At 38.1% G+C, this 20,187-nt stretch overlaps 1 protein-coding gene across 4 annotated transcripts in view; it reads right to left on the bottom strand.

The window, feature by feature from the left end:
• HERPUD2 (HERPUD family member 2) overlaps window positions 1-19,500 on the bottom strand; it is a 41,725-nt gene extending 22,225 nt beyond the window's left edge. For 2 of the 4 annotated variants that reach the window (XM_053553427.1, XM_053553429.1), the window contains exons 1-2: window positions 19,132-19,498; window positions 18,505-18,926 (exon numbers count right to left, since the gene is read on the bottom strand). In XM_053553427.1, the coding sequence (XP_053409402.1) occupies window positions 18,505-18,651 (147 nt within the window). In that variant the 5' untranslated portion in view covers window positions 18,652-18,926; window positions 19,132-19,498. Of the gene's footprint in view, window positions 1-18,504; window positions 18,927-19,131 lie in introns of all 4 variants that reach the window. The other 2 variants (XM_053553428.1, XM_053553425.1) reach the window with 2 other exon arrangements.
• Between the last annotated feature and the right edge of the window lie 687 nt (window positions 19,501-20,187).

Here is a 20,187-nt window from a genome sequence, read left to right as displayed (position 1 = left end):
AGCTCATTTACTCAATACTAAACTGAAACTAGGAGATTAACAACTACAGGTCCACATGGGAGAAAAGCATGATTAAATTCAAGAATGTGGGGAGAGGATTCAGTAATTTCCTACTTAACAGGTACAAGGTACAGGTATATGGGAGAAGGTTACAAATGCAAACAATGTAACCTAGTCGTATGTACCCTCCTATTAACCCAAAATCTAAATAAATAAATTTGTAAAAACCTTCAAGACTACAGAAAATGAGAAGGTGACTGGCTTTATTTTAATAGTTAACACTAGAATAAAATTGCACGGTCACCAGAGTTATTTTGCATTATTTTCTTAGTATTTTTAATCAAAACTGTATAACTAAGATTTATGTTCTACTTTACTAACATGCAGAACAATTTACTGGTTTTAATTCAAGAGCCATTTGGGGGCGGCGCCGGTGGCTCAGTGAGTAAGGCGCCGGCCCCATATGCCGAGGGTGGTGGGTTCAAGCCCAGCCCCGGCCAAACTGCAACAAAAAAAAAAAAAAAAATAGCCGGGCGTTGTGGCGGGCGCCTGTAGTCCCAGCTGCTCGGGAGGCTGAGGCAAGAGAATCGCCTAAGCCCAAGAGTTAGAGGTTGCTGTGAGCTGTGTGATGCCACGGCACTCTACCGAGGGTGATAAAGTGAGACTCTGTCTCTACCAAAAAAAAAAAAAAAAAAGAGCCATTTGGATTTAGTTACAACTTGACATAACTATTCCAGTTTTTATTATTCCTGCCACTCTCAGGAATACCTTTGTACATTTATCAAGCACACAAAACTAAAGAAAATCAATATAAGTACATGCAGATTCAACTGTCATTTCTATATGAAATCCAAAATAGGAAGTATGTTTTGGTTATCTGTCATGCTTTGTACTTAAACTAAATCTGCTAAATGTTCACATTCCTACCATTGTTTAAAATGAAAGCATTTGTATATAGTCCTCTTAAGGCCTATTTCATAACTTAGAAATAAACACTGGTCCTTGAATTCTATTAAAACAAATAACTAGCCGGGCGTGGTAGTTCACGCCTATAATCCTAGAACTCTGGGAGGCTGAGGCATGTGGATTGCTTGAGCCTCATGGGTTTGAGACTAGCTTGAGCAAGAGCAAGACCCCGCCTCTAAAAATTAGCTGGGTGTTGTGGTGGGAGCCTATAGTCCCAGTTACTTGGGAGGCTGAGGCAAGAGGATTGCTTGAGGAGTTTGAGGTTGCTGTGAGCTATGATGCCACAGCTTTCTACCCAGGGTACAAAGTGAGACTCTGTCTCAAAAAAAATAAAAAATAAAAATAACTAAATCAACAACTGTTAAATTGCCAAATCTAAGCCACAACTATAATAATTTTTAAGCAGATTATATATTCAACATGGCTATTACAAAAAGGTCTTATATTAAAAATAGCCATAAAAGAAATTGTCATATTAAGATTTGTGGTTCAGTTCTTATGCACCAAAGACCGATGGAAAGATACAGCTATCCTTCCAAAATACTTAACTCTTATGCATAATCTTAGCTTCCCTTGCAAGCATGGTGAGCGAGCCATTCTTAAAATGTGCATGTACAAATTCCTACGTATAAACAACCAAATATAATACAAGAGCTTTTTAAAAATGCATATCACAAGTTTTGAAATTTCAATCAATACACAGTAGAACCTGTGTAATTTGATCACCCAAGGAACTGCAACTGGTCAACATAAGGAAGTAGGCCTACTGTACTGATACATACATGTGGTGCATGTCTAGTCTATGAAAATTAGGTCAACAGAAGGAGGTGGTCAAATGTAGGGAGGTGGTCAGCTACGGAGGTTCTACCATGTATAAATAATGAATGAGGCACTGTGGTTTTGTGTAATAAATATATTTGGTCTTCATTATGTTTCCTGCCATGTAATCCTAAAAGCCTTGGAATCTCTGGATTGATGAGTGTCTTCTGTGTGCTAACATGGATTAGGTTGGGGGGGCTAGACTGCCTCAGCATAGGGGATGTTTGTCAGGGAAAAACTTTTAGTCCCACTCCTCAGAAGGTTGGGAGGTTGAGCCCAACCTCTGAGCCTCACTCAGAGGCCCAGAGGTTGAGCTGATAAACCAATGGCAAATGACTTAATCAATCATGCCTACCTAAAGGAGCTTCCATAAAAATCCAAACGAACTGAGTTTAGGAGCCCAGATAGTGGAACAGGTGGAGGTACCTAGGGAGTGGTACCTAGTGAGAGGGCATGGAAGCTCCATGTCCCTTCTGCCATCCGACCTCTTATGCTTCTTCCATCTGTCAGTTCATCTGTGTCCTTTGTAATAGTCTATATAATAAATGGGTAAATATAAGTAAAGCGTTTCCCTGAGTTCTGTGAGCTACACTAGCAAATTAATTGAATCCAAGGAGGGGATCATGGAAACCTGACTTATAAATGTTTGGTCAAAAGCACAGACCACAACCTATGCTTGCAACTGGTATTTAAAGTGAAGGACAGTTTTGTGGGACTAAGCCCTCAAACTGCAGGATCTGATGCTATCTCCAGGTAGAAGGTACCAGAATTGAAATGAATTAGAGCACATCCAAATGGTGTATCCTAAAGAGAAGCATCTGCAGAATTGCTTGCTTATTGGAGGTGAGAAATCTCCACATATTTTGATGAACAAAGGTTGTGAGAGTATAATAGGAGAAACTGAGTTTGTTTTTTCCTGTATTCTTACAGACATTGAATGGTAAATTATATAAACATAAGTTGAATACTAAGTTGAATACATTAATCATTCACTAATGAAGATAGTGAATGATTTAATTCCTGGAAAAAATGAGTTAGCTAATGCTTTATAAATTTCTCCAATGTACTTATTACTTCAACTGGAACCTAAATAAGTTTAGTAAGTATTTACAGCCATCATAAACAATCGCTTTTGCACCAAATATTTAATGAATTGATGCTTCTATGGCCCATCATCACTCTATACAAAAGACACTAGTCTCGTTTAATGGAACTTTTTTTACTATATAAAAATTCTTCAACATACAAAGAATAAGGAATAAAGTGAACCCCCATCTTCAATAACTACCCAGCTTTAACAATTACATATATTCTTCTATTCTTTTTTTATCTCCCCTTTCTTATTTGTTTAGAAGACAGTATTATATTTTTAAAGTATTGCAAAAATGGAAAGAAAAGTACCTAATGCACTCAATACTAATATGAAACCAATATATAAACAACTACATGCCCACATGAAAGAAAAACACTAGTCTAGTCTAGAGAGGGGTAGGAGCAAGAAGCGGGAGAGGAAGAGGGGTCAAGGGGGGGTGATTGGCAGGATCTCACCAACAGGCACAATGGAAAGGTGCTCAGCATACCCCCACTCCTGTAAAGGGCTCAACTACAACTAGAACTTTACCTTAGAATGAAAACAAGGTAATCTAAATATTTGTACCCTCGTATCAATGTGAAATTTTAAAAAAGAATAAAAAACAGTACAATACATATTTTAAGCATCATACATCATCTCTTTACTCCTGTAAAAATGTAGGAATTTTTTAAATAATCATAATGTTATCACATTCAACAAAATAAATAATTTCTTATTATGTCATATTCAGTGCAGCTCAACTTTTCCCACTTGCTCAAAAATTGTTTTTAGAAATGGTTTAAATCAGAAGCCAAAGTTCACATACAAGATTGGGTTGTCCTGTGGAAAATCTAAAAGTAGGCCTTCCATTTGATCCCACAATCCCATTACTTGGTATCTACTCAGAAGAAAAAAAAATCATTTTACCTTAACAACATTGGCACTCGAATGTTTAAAAGCTCAATTCACAATTGCCAAGATATGGAAACAACCCAAGTGCCCATTAACCCATGGATGAATAGACAGACAGACAGACAGACATTCATCCATCCATCCATACATACATAGATATACCATGGAATACCATTCAGCCATAAAAAAGAGACTTTACATCCTTTGCATTTAGCTAGATGGAGTTGGAGAACATTCTCCTTTAGTAAAGTATCTCAAGAATGGAAAAGCAAGTACCCCATGTACTCAACACTAATTTGAAACTAGCAAATGAACTACAGGTCCACATGAAAGAAAAACAATTTAAGTACAAAGGAGGGGCAGAAAAGGGGAGCTTACCAAGCTCCAACCTAATAGGTATAATGCTGGGGTACATGGCACAGCTCCTGGGTGAAGTACTCAACTACAACTGAGGACGTTACCTAACAAACTCAACAATGTAACCCAATTGTATGTACCCTTATATTAATCTGAAATAAAATAAATCAATTTGGAAAATAGTTATAAAAATAAGAATACTATATCTGGCAAAACTATCCTTCAGAAATAAAAGTAAGATAAAGACTTTTCCAGATAAAAGCTGAGGTACTTATGACCATTAGACCTGCCTTCCAAAAAATGCTGAGTTTAAACGAAAGGATGCTAAACAGCAGCATAAAAGCATACGAAAGCTTACTGTCAAAGGTGAAATACACACAAATGCATCATACTATAACTTGGAAATGGTAGTGCTTATGCTGATTCACATCACTGTTAATTTTCACAGAGAAGTTAGATAAAAGTATTTTAGAAATCCAAATACACAATAAAAAGATGAAATGTGACATCAGTAACACAAAGGGTGAGGTGGGGTTAAGTATATAGTTGTTGTATAAAATTGAAATTAAGTTGGCATCAGCTACAAACAGGTCAACATATTTTATGTAAACCCATGATAACACATACATTATTTAATCTTTGAATAGTTTCCACTTCCTTTTAATTTTTCCCATGCTATTTGTTGAAGAAGTTGTGTTTGTCTCGTGGAATTTCCCAGTCTGTTTTGGACGACTATATCCTTCTAGTACTGGATAGCATGTTCCTGTAGTTCCTGTAAACTAGATTCAGATTTCTTTTTTTTTGACAAGAATACTACATGTGCACTGGTTGGCTAATCTACTTGTAGTGATGTTAGGACTGAAGAGTGGGTTCCAATGTTGTCAGCCTGATCTATCCCTTACGTAGTTTCCATCAACCTTATTAGTTACCTGAGGTTCGACTACCTAAATCCGTTATTTCATAAGTAGAAAACTACTATTTTCCTGATTCTATAATTCCTTATGCATTTATTAACTGTGTTTCTTCTAAAAGAACTTGGCCTCATCAACTATTTGGTTCCCTGGTCGATATAAGAAAGGTAGTAACGATGCACAGGTTTTCTCTTCATCAGTTTTCAAGGTGACTGCCCAAGCAACCTTCAGACGTGACAATGAGTTTTGGGTTTTACTTTTTTAAGCGTCATTATTAGCTTGTGATTTTTGCTTTTCAATGATGTGCCATCATTTTTTTTTAAATCCTCAAACTGTACCATCTTTGAAGGTAGTAGGAGTCCCTTCATTTCACTCTTATGTCATTTTTACAAGACTTGTCTTCTCTAATAGCTTCCTTACTTTCAAGCACAAAATGCCCCAGGTTCATTTTCCACATTTCTTGCCCCAGACATGGGATCACCCAATGTTCCAGGAGCCTTGATTTTTTTAATGGGAAATTGTATCTGAAGACCAAAATCTGGAAGTAATGAGTGGTGATTGTTACTTGTCATTAATTCTAAGATTCTTCAATGAACAGAGAAAGTGGGTATTTTTTAGAAAGAGAAACTTAAATCCTAAATTCATACTGACATTTCCCATTAAATTATAAAGTACAGTTTTCATTCATTTTATTTGTATTTTCTCTTCCTTAAAATCTTGCTTGCTAATGACATTAATAAACATATGCCATTAGCAAACAGACTTATTTTATTCTACTACATGTAATTTCAAAATAACAATAACAAGATTGATGCTAACCATATTAAAGTTTAAGATTCCTTGTGGCTTTTTTCTGCCCTTAGGATACACACATTAGGGATATACAATCAAAATGCTATATTTCAGTTACTTGAAATAATTTTTGTAGCTATGTCACCATCTTGACTTTGTTAAATTCTTGTGTTTCCATTTAGGGACTTTTTTCTCTTTTTTAATTTTGGGGTGTTTCCAAATTATAAGTTAACATACATGGTAATAAACTTAAAAACTACATAACGAGGAGTTTAGTTTCTGTCTCTGCCCCTTTCCCTAATTTTGGATTACCCTCTATCATTTCTTTTTAACAATATAACACACCCCTATTTTCCTTCTTTTCTTTTTTTTATTTTCCTTCTTTTCTTACATAAAAGTACACTATACTTACTCTCCTGCATCCTATTTTCACACTAGCAGTATAAAGACATCTTCCCTATTCTTTTAGGCAAATACATAATTTCCATGATTTGGAAGTACTACAGTTTATTAATAGATATTTGAGTGTGCCCAGGCTTTTGTCATTAAGCATAGTATCCTTCCTTCATATTATGCTATTTATATATATTCTTCAAAAAGGAGATCACTAGTGAGGCTGTTATTTAGATTGGTGCAAAAGTAATTGCGGTTTTGGACCATGAATTTTAAATAATTATAACTAGGCTCAAATACATCTTTATTAATCAAAATAGGAACTATTTACAATCAAACATTGTTACCAGCAAAAAAATACGTTTATTCCGTAGCATAAAAATCTGTGCTTTGGAATTTGACGAACTCTTTTATGCATCATGCTGGTTGTGAAAGCGTTTTCCCTACAAAAAGTTGAGATACTCGAAGAAGTGGTAGTATGCCGGCGAGAGGTTAGGAGAGTATGTTGAATGAGGTAAAACTTCACAGCCCAATTCATTCAACTTTTGAAGGGTGTGACTGGGTGTTATGGAGAATTGCGCCACTCTCTGTTAACTGATGCTGGCTGCAGGTGTTGCAGTTTTCAGTGCATCTCATAGATTTGCTGAGCATACCTCTCAGATGTAACCTTTTCACCAAGATTCAGAAAGCTATAGTGCAGCAGTTCTCAACCTGTGGGTGGTGACCCCTTTGTAACAATGAAAATACATCACGACATTAGAAAGTTTAAGAACCACTGCTGTAGTGGATCAGACTGGTAGCAGACCACCAAACAGTCACCATGACCTTTTGTTGGTGCAAATTTGGCTTTAGGAAGGTGCTCTGGAGGTTCTGCTCAGTCCAACCACCAAGCTGGTTGTCACATGAAATCCATTTTTCATCATACATCATAATCCAATCGAGAAATGGTTCACTGTTGTTGGGTATAACAAAACATGACACATTTGTGGGCTGGGCAGGGTGGCTCACACCTATATTCCTATCACTATGGGAGGCTAAGGCAGGCGGAATGCCTGAGTGAGACCCCATCTCTAAATAAATAGCCAGGTGTTGTGGGCTCCTGTAGTCCCAGTAACTTGGGAGGCTGAGGCAAGAGGATCCCTTGAACCCAAAAGTTGGAGGTTGCTGTGAGCTATGACGCCACAGCACTCTACGAAGAGTGACAAAGCAAGACTCTTGTCTCAAAAAAAGAGATGACACTTGAAAACAACAACTGTTCTGATTTTCAGTCAGCTCTAGAGGCACCTCCTCACCGAACTTTTTCACCTTTCCAATTCTCTTCAAATGCTGACCAACAGTAAAAATGGTTGAGTTCTTCAGCAATTTCTTGTCTAGTTTTCAGAAGATCAGCTTTGACATTTGCTCTCAATTGGTTGTCAACTTCCAACAACAGCCAGTACACCGATATTCAAGGCTCTCCTCTCTTTTGCAAAACTTCTTGAACCACGACTGTCCTATACATTCATTAACAGTTCCTGGGCTAAATTCATTGCTGATGTTGCAAGTTGTCTCCCCAAAATGGCTTTACAACCCATTTTGAGCTTGAGTAAGAAAATCACTCAAATTTGCTTTTTGTCTAACATCATTTCCATAGTCCAAAATAAACAAGTGATAAGTCATTAACAAAAAATAAATTAAGAAATGCACATTAAAATGATATACAATATAACCACATTTATTTAAGAATTCCTTCCCTAGCATCAAATGGCAAATTTCAATAATGCAAAAAACGCAATTACTTTTACAAAAACCTAAATAAAAGCAATCTTGGTGGAGTGGCAGGGTAAAAAGCAAATTGGAATGAATTCAAAAGAAAAGAAATACAATGAGATAGTTAATACAGGTAACTAATGAGGAGTTTTGCACTAAAAGGAAAAAAAGAAATAGGACAACAGCTAGAAGGAAAGGGAGATCAAGAGCTTGGTTTTTTTTATTATTTTGCCTGTTTTTTCTTTTAAGAAGAGAGAAACAACATGTTTATATGCCAATAGGAATTAATCCAGTAGAAAGAAAAAAACTGATGATGCAGGAAAAAAAAAAAAACACCAGAATTTCAAGAACAATGTCTAATAAGGATGAGGTTATATGCAGAAGAGTTGGACTTAAAGAAGAATATGGCAGATACAGATGAAGAGTGTTGGGAGGCCTAACATAGCCACACATGAACCCTGTTCCTTCCTCCTCCCTCTTCCTTCTCTCCTCCTAAGACAAAAAGATACAAAGGGTCTGGTTAGCCTCACCCCCAGATACCAGGCAAGCTATGGAATTTGCCCGACCACTATTGCCCCATATAAAAGGGGTCTCTAACAGATTTCAATGAACAGATGCCACCTTTGCACTAGCCAGGCAATTCACCCTCGCCTTTCAATAAACCTGGCCTGGACATCTCTATTGTGGCCATTGGGCACCATTGCTTATGCCTTTCAAAGAGATGTTAAGAAATCTGGACAAGGTCCCATCTGTAAAATGAAGACAGTAACATCTACCTCACAAGGCTGAATTTTCATAACAATGGAAATGCAGATAAACCTCTTAGAATAGAGCACAGTGTCTAATGAGATTTCAATGAACGTTAGGTAATAATTTTTAATAACCACTCCTCCTACACCAAGCAGTTTCACAAGGATCTAATGATTATGTGCAAAGATTAAGAAGTTATGTGGCTAACAGGAGATTGTGTATGTTCATTAGGTACAAGACCATGAGTAGGAGGCTGCTAAAATAGGTTTGGTTAAAGGAGCAATGGCTATCACTTCTAATAACTAAGAAAGAATGTCCCCATCCTCACATAACTTAAAATAACTTTCAAGTCTCAGTTTAAAATGACATTTATAAATAACAAAAGGAAATCTTTTCATGATTTTACATTCTCTACAGAGAGAAAAATATTTTTATGTTGGTAAAAAGAAACTCATATTCAAAATCTAAATTATTAATAAAACTTCAGAATTTTAGTGAAAGGATGTAGTGTTCTAAACACTACATCATCCTATTTTTCCTGCATCATCCTTCAGAATTTTAGTGAAAGGACGTAGTGCCAACTACTTCTATATATATTTGCTTTCTACAAAGGTTATCTCTATTTTCCTAGTAAGCTGCAATAGTAATGGAATTAATCAGGTACTTTACCACAAGTATCACTTCTAAACAAAACAGGAAAAAAAATGCTAGAAAACTCAGTATTACAACGAATATATATAAATTGACAATTCAATTTAAAGAGTTTTCTCTCATAATTTGTTAATAGTCAGGTTTGAAACAAATTTTTGACAGAAACAATAATCACTGTCAATCAAACAGAGAATCCAGTCCCTAGAAGCCCAAGATTGAAAAACTTTGTAACACAAGTTAAACATGTTTAGGAAGATCATTTAGTTAAAAACATGGGTAGTGAAATTTCATGACAGTCAGCTAGCGATCATCCAAGATTATCAATAATGATAATTCTATACCAAGAATCTCAACATCAAAGGTTTTGAGAACTCCTAGTCCCAAAACTATGGGTTCCAGGTTAAGAAAAACTTACAAATAATTATTGAGAAATTAGCACATATTGTATTTAACCCCAAATATAGCTGACTAGTATTATTAGCAGCCCAGAGAAGGAATGGTAATCTATTACTCCTAAATCCTTCTTCTTAAAGCCCATAACTACACTCAACTGAAAGGTTGGGCAGCCGTTAACCTAGTCCCCAGCAGTATGAGGAAAAGACCAAATAGCACCCAGCAAAGGTGCTGACATTGGCAAGAAAACACACCACAGCTTTTTCACCATTTGCACCTCTGGAAGAGGGCTCAACGGCTCACAAAAATCATTCGGAATCATGTGCACATTTCATTCAAATCACTGGTCTTTGCCCCTCCAATGCTAAATCTAAAAGTTAGGGTTCTTTTTTTTTTTTTTTCTTGAAACATAGTCTCAAGCTGTCACCTTGGGTAGAGTGCCATGGTGTCACAGCTCACAGTAACCTCAAACTCTTGGGCTCAAGCGATTCTCTTGCCTCAGCCTCCCAAGTAGCTGGGACTATAGGAGCCTGCCACAACGCCCGGCTATCTTTTTTTTGTTGCAGTTGTCCTGGTTGTTTTAACTGGCCCAGGCCAGGTTTGAACCCGCCAGCCTCTGTGTATGTGGCCAGCACCCTACCCATTATGGGCACTGCCAAAGTTAGAGTTCTTAAAATGAGTTATCAATTTATCTCTCTATTCAAGGCCTCTCTCTCCCTCTTAAACCCAGATTCACATATCCAAATTCTATGACATCTGACACCTTCAGGTAACTCAAAGTTTAAAATTGTCTACAAGGGATCCCAATTCCCAATTCCTGAAATCTTTCCTCTTATTTTTTCCTGCCTCCTAACAACCTGTAGCCAGTTATTTAAACCAAAAACCTAAGCATTATTCTTGATTTTTCTTTCTGTTGTCTTGCCTTCCATAAATATCAGCACACCCTAGAGACCCTAACTCCAAAAATCCCTCTCAGATTAGTCTATCTCTACCTGCACAGCTATTACTCTGGTCTTCTGCAACAGCCCCTTACCTTTTTTTTTTTGTTTGTTCGTGTTTTTGCTTCTCTATAGTGCAGCTAGAATTATCCTTTAAACTTAAATCTCTAACAGATTCCCAATACATTGAATTTAATTCTAATCCCTTACCATGGCCAGACCTGGCTTCTATCTCACTCCAATCTCCTCTGATAATACTCTTTTCCTCCTCACTCACTAGCCAAAGTAGCATTCACTTAGATCTCAAGCTCTTCCCCAACTCAGACACCCCATGCCTGCGGTATTCTCTGCCAGCTCTTGCACAGCAGGCTCTTAATTATCTCAAAGATCTTAGCTTTAAAATTACCTCAGTCAGGTCTTCCCTTACTAACAAGATTACAGTACAGCATTCCTTTCACACACCCTGTTTACTTACTTTGCAACACAAACCACAATCTGTAATTAGGTTCCAATTCCTTTGTTTCTCCTAAGTAGAATATAAGCGCCAAGAACAAAGAGTCCATGTCCATCTTGTTCATTACTGTATTCCCAGAGCCCAGCGGGTTCAAACCCAGCCCCGGCCAAAAACTGCCAAAAAAAAAAAAAAAAAATTCGGAAGACTCAGGATTAGCAAATCTAAAAGTACTAATTTAATTGTCAATTAAAAGGTTTACTGGTAAGACATTTGCTCCAAAGATTACCTTATAAGTACCACTACCACTTGTTCTTTATGGTATTCACTCCCACATCCAGTAGTCAGCAAATCCTATCATCTATACTCCTTTCACCACTTCCTAGACAAAGACCAGTCATATATGGTAGAGCAGAGTCAGCTAAACATTAAGATGAAGAACAAGTTGGAAACATCCTGATGGTACTCTGTGCAGCCCAAAGAGAGAACTCTCCAACTCCAAATAAACAGCTATTCAACCAGATGGGCAATAAAAGCTCTGCTACTCGCTTAACATACATTGCTAAAAACCAAAATGAGGAAAGTTCAGCAACTGGTATAATATCCAAAAATAAATCCAAATTTGTAGAGATTCTTTTTCTTTCTAAAAGGTTTACATAAATACCATTATCTGAACTGTTTGCTCTCTTAATGTTTAACCAGATATCAAAAACAGATAAAATATTATACATCATGAATACATTTAAAATATTCACAAGAGTCTGAGAGATGAGTTTACAAAGCCAAAAACACTTTCATATTTTAAGAAAGTCACCTAGTTAGTAATAAAAGATTTCTCTATATCAAGAACTAAATGGGTCTCTCATAATTATGGCTTAAAAAATCATGTTCCTAGTATATCCAAATTTAGCATAATCAAATTCCATGTGCTAATTTTAAAATATTGACTTTTAACTTTAAAATACACTATCTAGCATATTAATAGCTCAGTAAAACAATCTTCAACCTATAGATTAGTTTGAAGAACTACAACCCACATCTTCTGAAGGTAATAACTAGTAACATGTCAGGACTTAGAATTCAACAAGTCTTAAAATCATTTAAAGATCTGGATCCTAGGAGGTACATGAAATATCTTTTCTGTGGGAAATGAATTCTGTGGATTTGTACTGGTACATATCTCCTTCCCATTTCCCATTAAATTCACCCAATCTAAAGAGCTCCAGGAAATTCAGAAACACTATAAACAGAGGCACAGTTACCCAAACTGCCTTCACCTCTTATCTCTTTGCAGCAGGAATAAGCAAAACTGGCTTATGGAAACTTAAAAAAAGTAATATTCTCCAGAATTCCAAGGGGACATTCTCTGCTTAGCTGTGTCCACTTAACAGGTCATTCACATAAAAGATAAACTTCTGATAAACATAAAAGATAAACAGAGAATGCCAACGTATACAACTGCTATATTTCATACAAGCCAGTACATTGTGAAAAGATGGTGACTTTGCAGTCTTAGGATGTTATGTTCCCATACATTCCCTATAATTTATCAGAATAAACAGAAATAACCATACACTAAGTTGCAAGGGTGTTGGGACAGCAATAGGCTATTTTATCCATTCATCCATTTATTGTTAGCTTTTGGACAACAATCTAAACATGTACATCTCTGTTTATAGTTCAATTGGTTCTTTTTAGTCTATTTAGTTTGTTTTTTAGTTTAGTATATAACAGAGATGATCATGTCCTTAAACGCCTTTCCTCATATTATTATACATAGTTATCATAAATAATGTATATAGTAATGATTAAAGGTTAGACCTTTAATTTAAGCTTCTAAGTTAGACCAACCTGGATTCAAATTCCAATTCTATTACTTAGTAATTCTACCCCAAGTCACACACTGGACCCAGTGCCTGCTGGGACAGGACTGTGGGTTTCTTGTTCACACCTGTGTTGGTGCTCAATGCAGTGTAGACGTGTTTCAAAATAAAACATGATTGTGTACGGAAAAAAAAAAAATAAAAAGAATTCTATGACCAGGCGGCACCTGTGGCTCAAAGGAGTAGAGCGCTGGCCCATATGCCAGAGGTGGTGGGTTCAAACCCAGCCCCAGCCAAAAACTGCAAAAAAAAAGAATTCTATGACCTTAGACCAAAAAAAAATGTCATCAAAAAAAGCCTAAGTTTCCTCACCTGTAAAATAGAGCTAATAATAAATCTTACATCATAAGGTGTATAGGAGGAATAAATATGATAAAGTATATCAAGTGCTCAGTAAACGGCCTGGTATACAAGGCTACCACTTAGTACACAGTAATTTCAAATCAGCAGTTGAATAAAAGCATTCTAGACAATCAAACCAGTATTTCTGTTCAGAGATTAAAAAAAAAGTTCTAAAAAAAAATCCTATTTTAAAAAGCACTGATGCATGCCATGATTAAAGAAAACATTCCTTCATGGTACTATTATTTTCCAAAAAGATAATAAAACACTATAAAGAACACCAATAACACAAATTTTGGTCAGTAGTCAAACTTTTAGCTTAGTCTCTTTTTTACCAACTTTCACATTCAATTTGAGAGTACTGAATCAAGTCCAGTAGTTTGATTCAAAGCTTTTAAAAATTTGAACTATATTGCTAGGTGATATAAAACCCTCCTAAATTTATTTTTAAAAATCTTATAAGACAAAAATTAAAATTTTTGTATACAGATTATAGCCCCTTTAAATCAACAGTTCTAAGCTGGTTAAACTATTAAGTTTTAAAAACAACATCCCAAAATAAGGTAAGAGAGAATTATAAAAATGAAAGAGATAAATTTTGAATGATTTACTATGTATTACAAGTGATTCCCACTGATTAAAGAAATTAAGACTTCCTTCTGGCAAATCTGGGTAAGGACTGTTACATTGTCAGAATAGACCCTATACAATTGATTTTAGTCTTGCTTTTTTAATTTAACAGAATCTCACAATAAAGGAATAACTTGAAAAAGCAGCACAAACCTGCCTAGCTAATCAGGATGACTGAAATTATGAAAGTGACTTATTCAGTGCCTGAGGAAACCTACCCAGAACTGAGGGACACAATCAAAATCAAGACCCAGAAAAATCTGCCTTCAGAACTGAATTCAAGGTGAGTCAGTTCCATTTTCATTACTATTTGTGTAAGAGAACAAATAGTAAGAAGATAATGAGAAAGGTGGGTAGTAGGACTTAGATATTCATATTTTTGAAGTTTTCCCCAGGATAATCCATTCTACTAGGTAAGAAGTACATCTATTTTGATATTTACATCTCTGATAACTAAATCTAAACTCAGATTTATGTCTGAAATGCAAGTAAAGTGGCCTTGTCAAGTATCTTCACTACCTAATAACAATTACCAAAACTTCAGAATTATTTCATGCTATGGGCCAGTTTCAGGATCTGAAAAACTAAAGTCATGAAGTAATGATAAAAATCATATTAGAATAAGATTCATAACTATCCATATATACTACATACATTATCATAAACTGATGTACCTCCCAGTTTCCAAAAAGTCCTAAGCTAATTACCAATACCATTCAAAATTAACTGAACTCCAAAAGTGCTTTAGTCCACACCTAAGATTTTTAATGACCAATTTGCTCAACAGTTTCATAAATATGACAACCATCTAGAAAGTATTTTTCCTTTCATAGCCCATTAAGGATCTATAATCTTTTTACTTAGTACTATATTACTAAGTAACAGTAATATGAAGTATTCAGAGTCATCAATGCAAACATTAAAATAGTGAAAACCAAAAGTGCTATCTGATTATTCTGGCTCATCTTGTCTGCTTAAAACTGTTACCAGCTCTTTAAGAAAACTTAAATGTCCCTGTGAACCTTTTCTTGAAATATTTACACAGTCCCCTAACCCCGATTGTAGAGAGCACCATTCCCTCCCTGTGTTCCTATAGCATATAGTATGTCCCTCCTGTATAACACTAGTCACATATTAATATAGTTATTTACTTACATGTCTGTATCCCCTACTAGATCTGAGCTTCTTAAGAGCAAAGGACTCTTATCATCATCTTCATGCTTAGTATAGACATTCGAAGGCCAGGTCAATAAAATCCTAGTTAAATAAATAAGTGAAGCCCAAGAAAGCGTGCTTTAGGTGAGGAAGGATATATGTATTGTGAGTTTAAGGGGGGAGGGAATGATGAATTTTAAATCTCCACAGGGCAATTATCTGTGATTAAGTCAAATCAATATCTGACCAGAAAGCTAAGATCTTAAGATTTTAAGACTTTGCAGAGGTTAGCCAAAATTCTATTAACAGCATGTAGACATGTGACCCTATCCTTGTAGGGATCCTAAAAGGACAACTTCAAATCTACATTCTCCCTCCTCCAGCAGCTCCCACTTATTTTCCTAGAAGCCACTGCCCACTGAGACCAAGACCCTCCACCTACTCCTAACCTATGAGATCCAATTAGAGCGGCGTCCACCAGACCTACCAATTTTTCTACTTCTTACTGTGAGAACTCCTGTTCCTATAAGGCTCTAGAGCTCTACTCTGTTTCCAAGTCCACCCACCTTCACCAGGTAGATGTGCAAGAAGACACACAAGAAATGATCTCCATTAAACACCAAATAGCACTTGAAACAGAATCAATGATAAGTAGTCAGTATGGGTGGTTGTAAGAATCTAAACTTTCTTTATAATATTGCTAAATATCAAACTGTTCTTAATTCTAAATAGCAACGTCACAAAGTAAACTTTTTGGACTCATATTCCAATGTTGTGAACTACCTATAGCCTTGGGGTACCATTAAGCAGCTACTCAGCAACTGTGGTGCTTCAAATCAATTCTCATGGAATAAATAAACCAGGAAGTAAACCTGTCAAATCTAATCTTTGTATAAGTTTTCAGGGAAATTCTATGACAAAAAAATACATGAACACCCCCCCAGTCCCAGACCCCACCTGCTCTCATTAACCTAGCAAAGAACTTTAGATGTTACAATTCACTTGAAGAAAACTTAGCAGAGGAGAAAAAAGGTTAAGTTTGCCACAAGGTTAGGTGATTATTTAATAGACTGGTATTTGATACACATAGTCTCCAAAAGTGTCTCCAGTGTGTCTACAAGAGGCAGGAGACTGGGAAGGAGGAAGAGAAGTTCTGCCACTGAACTTGGTCTCAAGGACACCAACAGTACTGCACAGGCAGAATTCCTGCCACTGGGGCAGAAGAGACAAATAGGTTTCACAGCCCCCTTTCAGATACTTAAAAAAGTTACAGAAAGTGGTAACTTTCTGGTCTTGGTCTATTCAGGGGCATCCAACCTGTGGGCCACATGATTTTGTATGGACTGTTTTTGCTTATCTGTCGTGTCAGAATGAAAAGTATGCATGGGGTTTTTTTTTTGCTAATCAGCTTTTGTTAGTGTTTATGTATTTAATGTATGGCCCAAGACAACTCTTCTTCATCCAACGTGCAGCAGAAAAAAAATTGGGTACCCCTGGCATATACTGCAGACCAGGTCCCTTTGGGTTATAAAGGGACCTTTATAATATATAAATATTATTATATAATATATTATATATAAAGGGACCTTTATATATAATATAATATAAAGATCTCACATAAGTATATATGTTCGAGAAAGTTCTTACAAATGGTATCTGGGCTGTATTATGGAAGTCTATCACTTTCAATCTTGACAACTTTAAAAAGCTATTTTCTACTTCAAAAATGTGTAAAAACTAATCATATGCAACAGGATAACCTCTGTAAAGCAGAAATTTTCAAATTGTTACTTTATAAATCTTAACATTTTAACAAAACATGTGAATGAGAGCTCCCAGTAGTTTGTTCCAAGTTCTTAAATACCTCAGGGCTTTTTCTCCTCTACTGAAAATATTTGTATTTCTAAGTGCTGACGAACACAGCTAATGCCACCTAAGTTTTTTTTCTAAACCTATTTTTGCAACAACTGCCCTATTTCTGTAGTTATTACAGAAGACTAAAAACCTAACTAAACAATATTGCAACTGACACAATCCTAATCCACAGGTATCTTAATACAGATCGAATGTTTTCCTTACTTAGGTGCATAAAACGTGTTAAGCCTAGAAAGCATAGTTGCCTTCTAATGGATCCATGCTTAAGTCTGCTTGATGCTAAAAATATTTATCACCCTAAAATCCAAGCTCTTCATTATTTAAACAAAAGGTGTAGTAACCAAACACTACTTATTCAAGAATAAAAATTTAGCGGGTATGGTAGCTAGAATTTTTGGAGGCTTGAGGCCAGGAGTTCAAGACCAGCCTGAGCAATACAGGGAGATCCCCATTGCTCCATAAAAAATAGAAACATTAGCCAGGAGTGGTGGTACATGCCTGTCGTCTCAGCTACTTGGGAGACTGAAACAATAGGATGGTGTGAGCCTAGAAATTTGAGGATGCAGAGAACTATGATGATGCCACTGCATTACAGCTTGAGCAACAGAACAAGATCCTATCTCAAAAAATAAAATCAAAAATTTATACAATGGAGAATGTGAACGCTTCACTTTTGTACACAGTACTCCATAAGACTTATTACTAACTATGTCCTTTCAAATCTGACTCTGAGGACAGATGGACCTGTACTGTCTGTATTTATGTTTGCAATATCCAGATATGATTCAGAATGAAAAACGCTGACACAATGATCTACATATGGCCATATGAAAGGAATAAAAAGATGTACCAAACGGTGGGGGGTGGAAGGACAGTTCTCTTCTAAAGATATGTCCATGCATCCTCTACAGGAGAAAAATGTGAAAGGAGAAGTGATGTAAGAAATTGAATCCACATCTTTAACTCTTTGCTTCTTGAAACAGATATAGTAGTCGTGAAAGTATAATTTTTACAGGTGTCAGACACTTATTTCCAAGAAAAAATTATTTCAATTTCTCTCGAAACTTCTGCACCAGCTGCTGAAAGTAAACTAGGATCTTAGTCTATTATGCAATAAAAGTTTTAGTGCTTCTTTATCTTTTTTCTTTTTAAAGGGATGCATCTGTTATTCCCATATTAAGTTGATGACTTTTAAGTTCAAGGTGTCTTTTCCAAGCCTGCCAATTACTGTGTCCCTTGATATTTCTGCATACTCTAATTAACTGAACCTCATCAGGAAGATACTAATAATGTTTCAGACACTCAAGAGACATTCACAACCTCTAAACTCAAAATACTTCACAGTGTACCAATGAGAGGCCTATTTGATTCAAGAGGGGAGTGAGGGGAGAAAAAGGGAGAAGGAAGGTACATGGCACGAAAAGCTGCTGGTCAGAGAATTTGCGCCCAGCTTTTACACACTTACTGGTTTACTAGGGTATACGTTAGATAGATGCGTTTTTAGTTTCCCCACGGTCCAGTTCAAGAAGCAGCTAATAGTCTGGTCACTGTATTTCTGATTCGGTGCTTTAATGATGAGAGTCACAGGAATCTCCATCCCACTTTGGTCCATGGTTCCCCCAAAGTCGGACAAAGTCAAGAGGAACAACAGTTAACCCCAAATGAGCCGAGGTCGTTACCGCCGGCGCGAATGGGTTAAGACGGAAGTGAGTTCTTAGTATTTCGTGTCCAAATCAGTCACAAGTGCATCCGGCGATATGAAGGCCATTGCCGGTACCAAGGATGGACCGTGGCGGTGGCGGTGGTGGTGGCGGCGGCGGCGAGGTCTGGGTGCCGGGCCGTGGATGCAGCTCTCCCCGCCAGGTCCGGGCTCCGCCGGGCTCCGGACTGTGGAGGCAGGCGGGGGAGGGGGGAGAGAGAATAAGCGATGAGTAGGGAGAGTGGGAGGGGTGAGGACACTACGGCCGCGGTCATCGCCCCATCCCGCCACGACCCCCAAAGCTGAAACGCAACAAGGCCCCTACGCGACGGCCCAGCTGCGCTGGCCAGGGAAGGGGTTAGACGCCTCAGGGCGGTCAGCCGCGGAGAGTACCTGAGAAAAGGCCGCGGGGCCCGCCACCGCCGCCCTCCGCGTCCAGACAGGGCCACCCGCCACACAGTCCGGCTGGGCGTTCTCCCCGGCGGCCACTCCCTTCCTGCTGCGCGGCGGCGGCGGGCACAACACAGTCCCGGGTCTCGCGAGGCGGCGCGGGTGTCAGTGAGAGAAGTTGGCCGAAGGTAGAGGCTCAGCTCTCTGCCTGACCCCGTCGGGCTGGGTAGCGGAGGGCTGGGCAGGGCTGGGCTGGGCACTGCCGAGGTGACGGCAGGTGGCGGAAGGGTGGGGACGTGAGCCGCGCCGCTGGCCGCACGAGCGCTGGTTTTGTTGTTGTGAAGAGGGTCTGGGTCCCCTTTAAGCCAGAAGTCTCCGGGCGGAAGTGCGTCACGCGCGGCACGCCCCTGCGCGCGGCCAGTCGGCGCGGCAGCGGCGCGGGGATGGGCCGGGTCCGGAGCTGCAGGGTTCCGCGTTAGCTGGAGGCCGGTCGGGTGTCTCCGGCTGCAGGGCCTGGCTGTCGCTTGGCCCCGGGGCCCAGCCCTACAGCGGCCTAGCCATTAGCTTAGCTGGCGCTAGCTTACCGGGTCTTGACCACACCCTGAGGATTTAGGAAGTGTTTCACCGCCCCAAGAGTTGTCTGCAAAAGTTGATGTCCTTCCTGGTGCTGAATCACACTTAACGTTGTCTGCAAAGCACGGTGCCAGAAGCTTTGGCAAAGAGGCAGTGGGGTACACTACATAAGGATTTCGGTTCAACCTGAAGTCCACGTCTACTTCCTGTATTTCCCCCACCTAACCTTTCTGGGCCTGTTTATTTCTCTAAATGGGGACAGTAATGCCTACCTGATGACTGCATGCTGATGACTAGATGATTTCAATTTCCGTCTCGTTTCTCATAATCTTCGCAAAAGTTGGCAGGTGTTCACTGAGCACCTATCAACGTGTGATGAAGTGGGACAGCAGTATTATTTTTAGGTTTTTTTAGACGTAGGAATGTAAGGTTGAGTCTACTGCCCAAAGTTAACTTTTCATTTTCTGCCCCAGTTTAGGAGTCGGT

Source organism: Nycticebus coucang, chromosome 11, assembly GCF_027406575.1.
Source record: "Nycticebus coucang isolate mNycCou1 chromosome 11, mNycCou1.pri, whole genome shotgun sequence".
NCBI lineage: Eukaryota > Metazoa > Chordata > Mammalia > Primates > Lorisidae > Nycticebus > Nycticebus coucang.
Note: the sequence above shows the minus strand (reverse complement) of the source record. Positions and strands in the feature narration are given on the sequence as shown.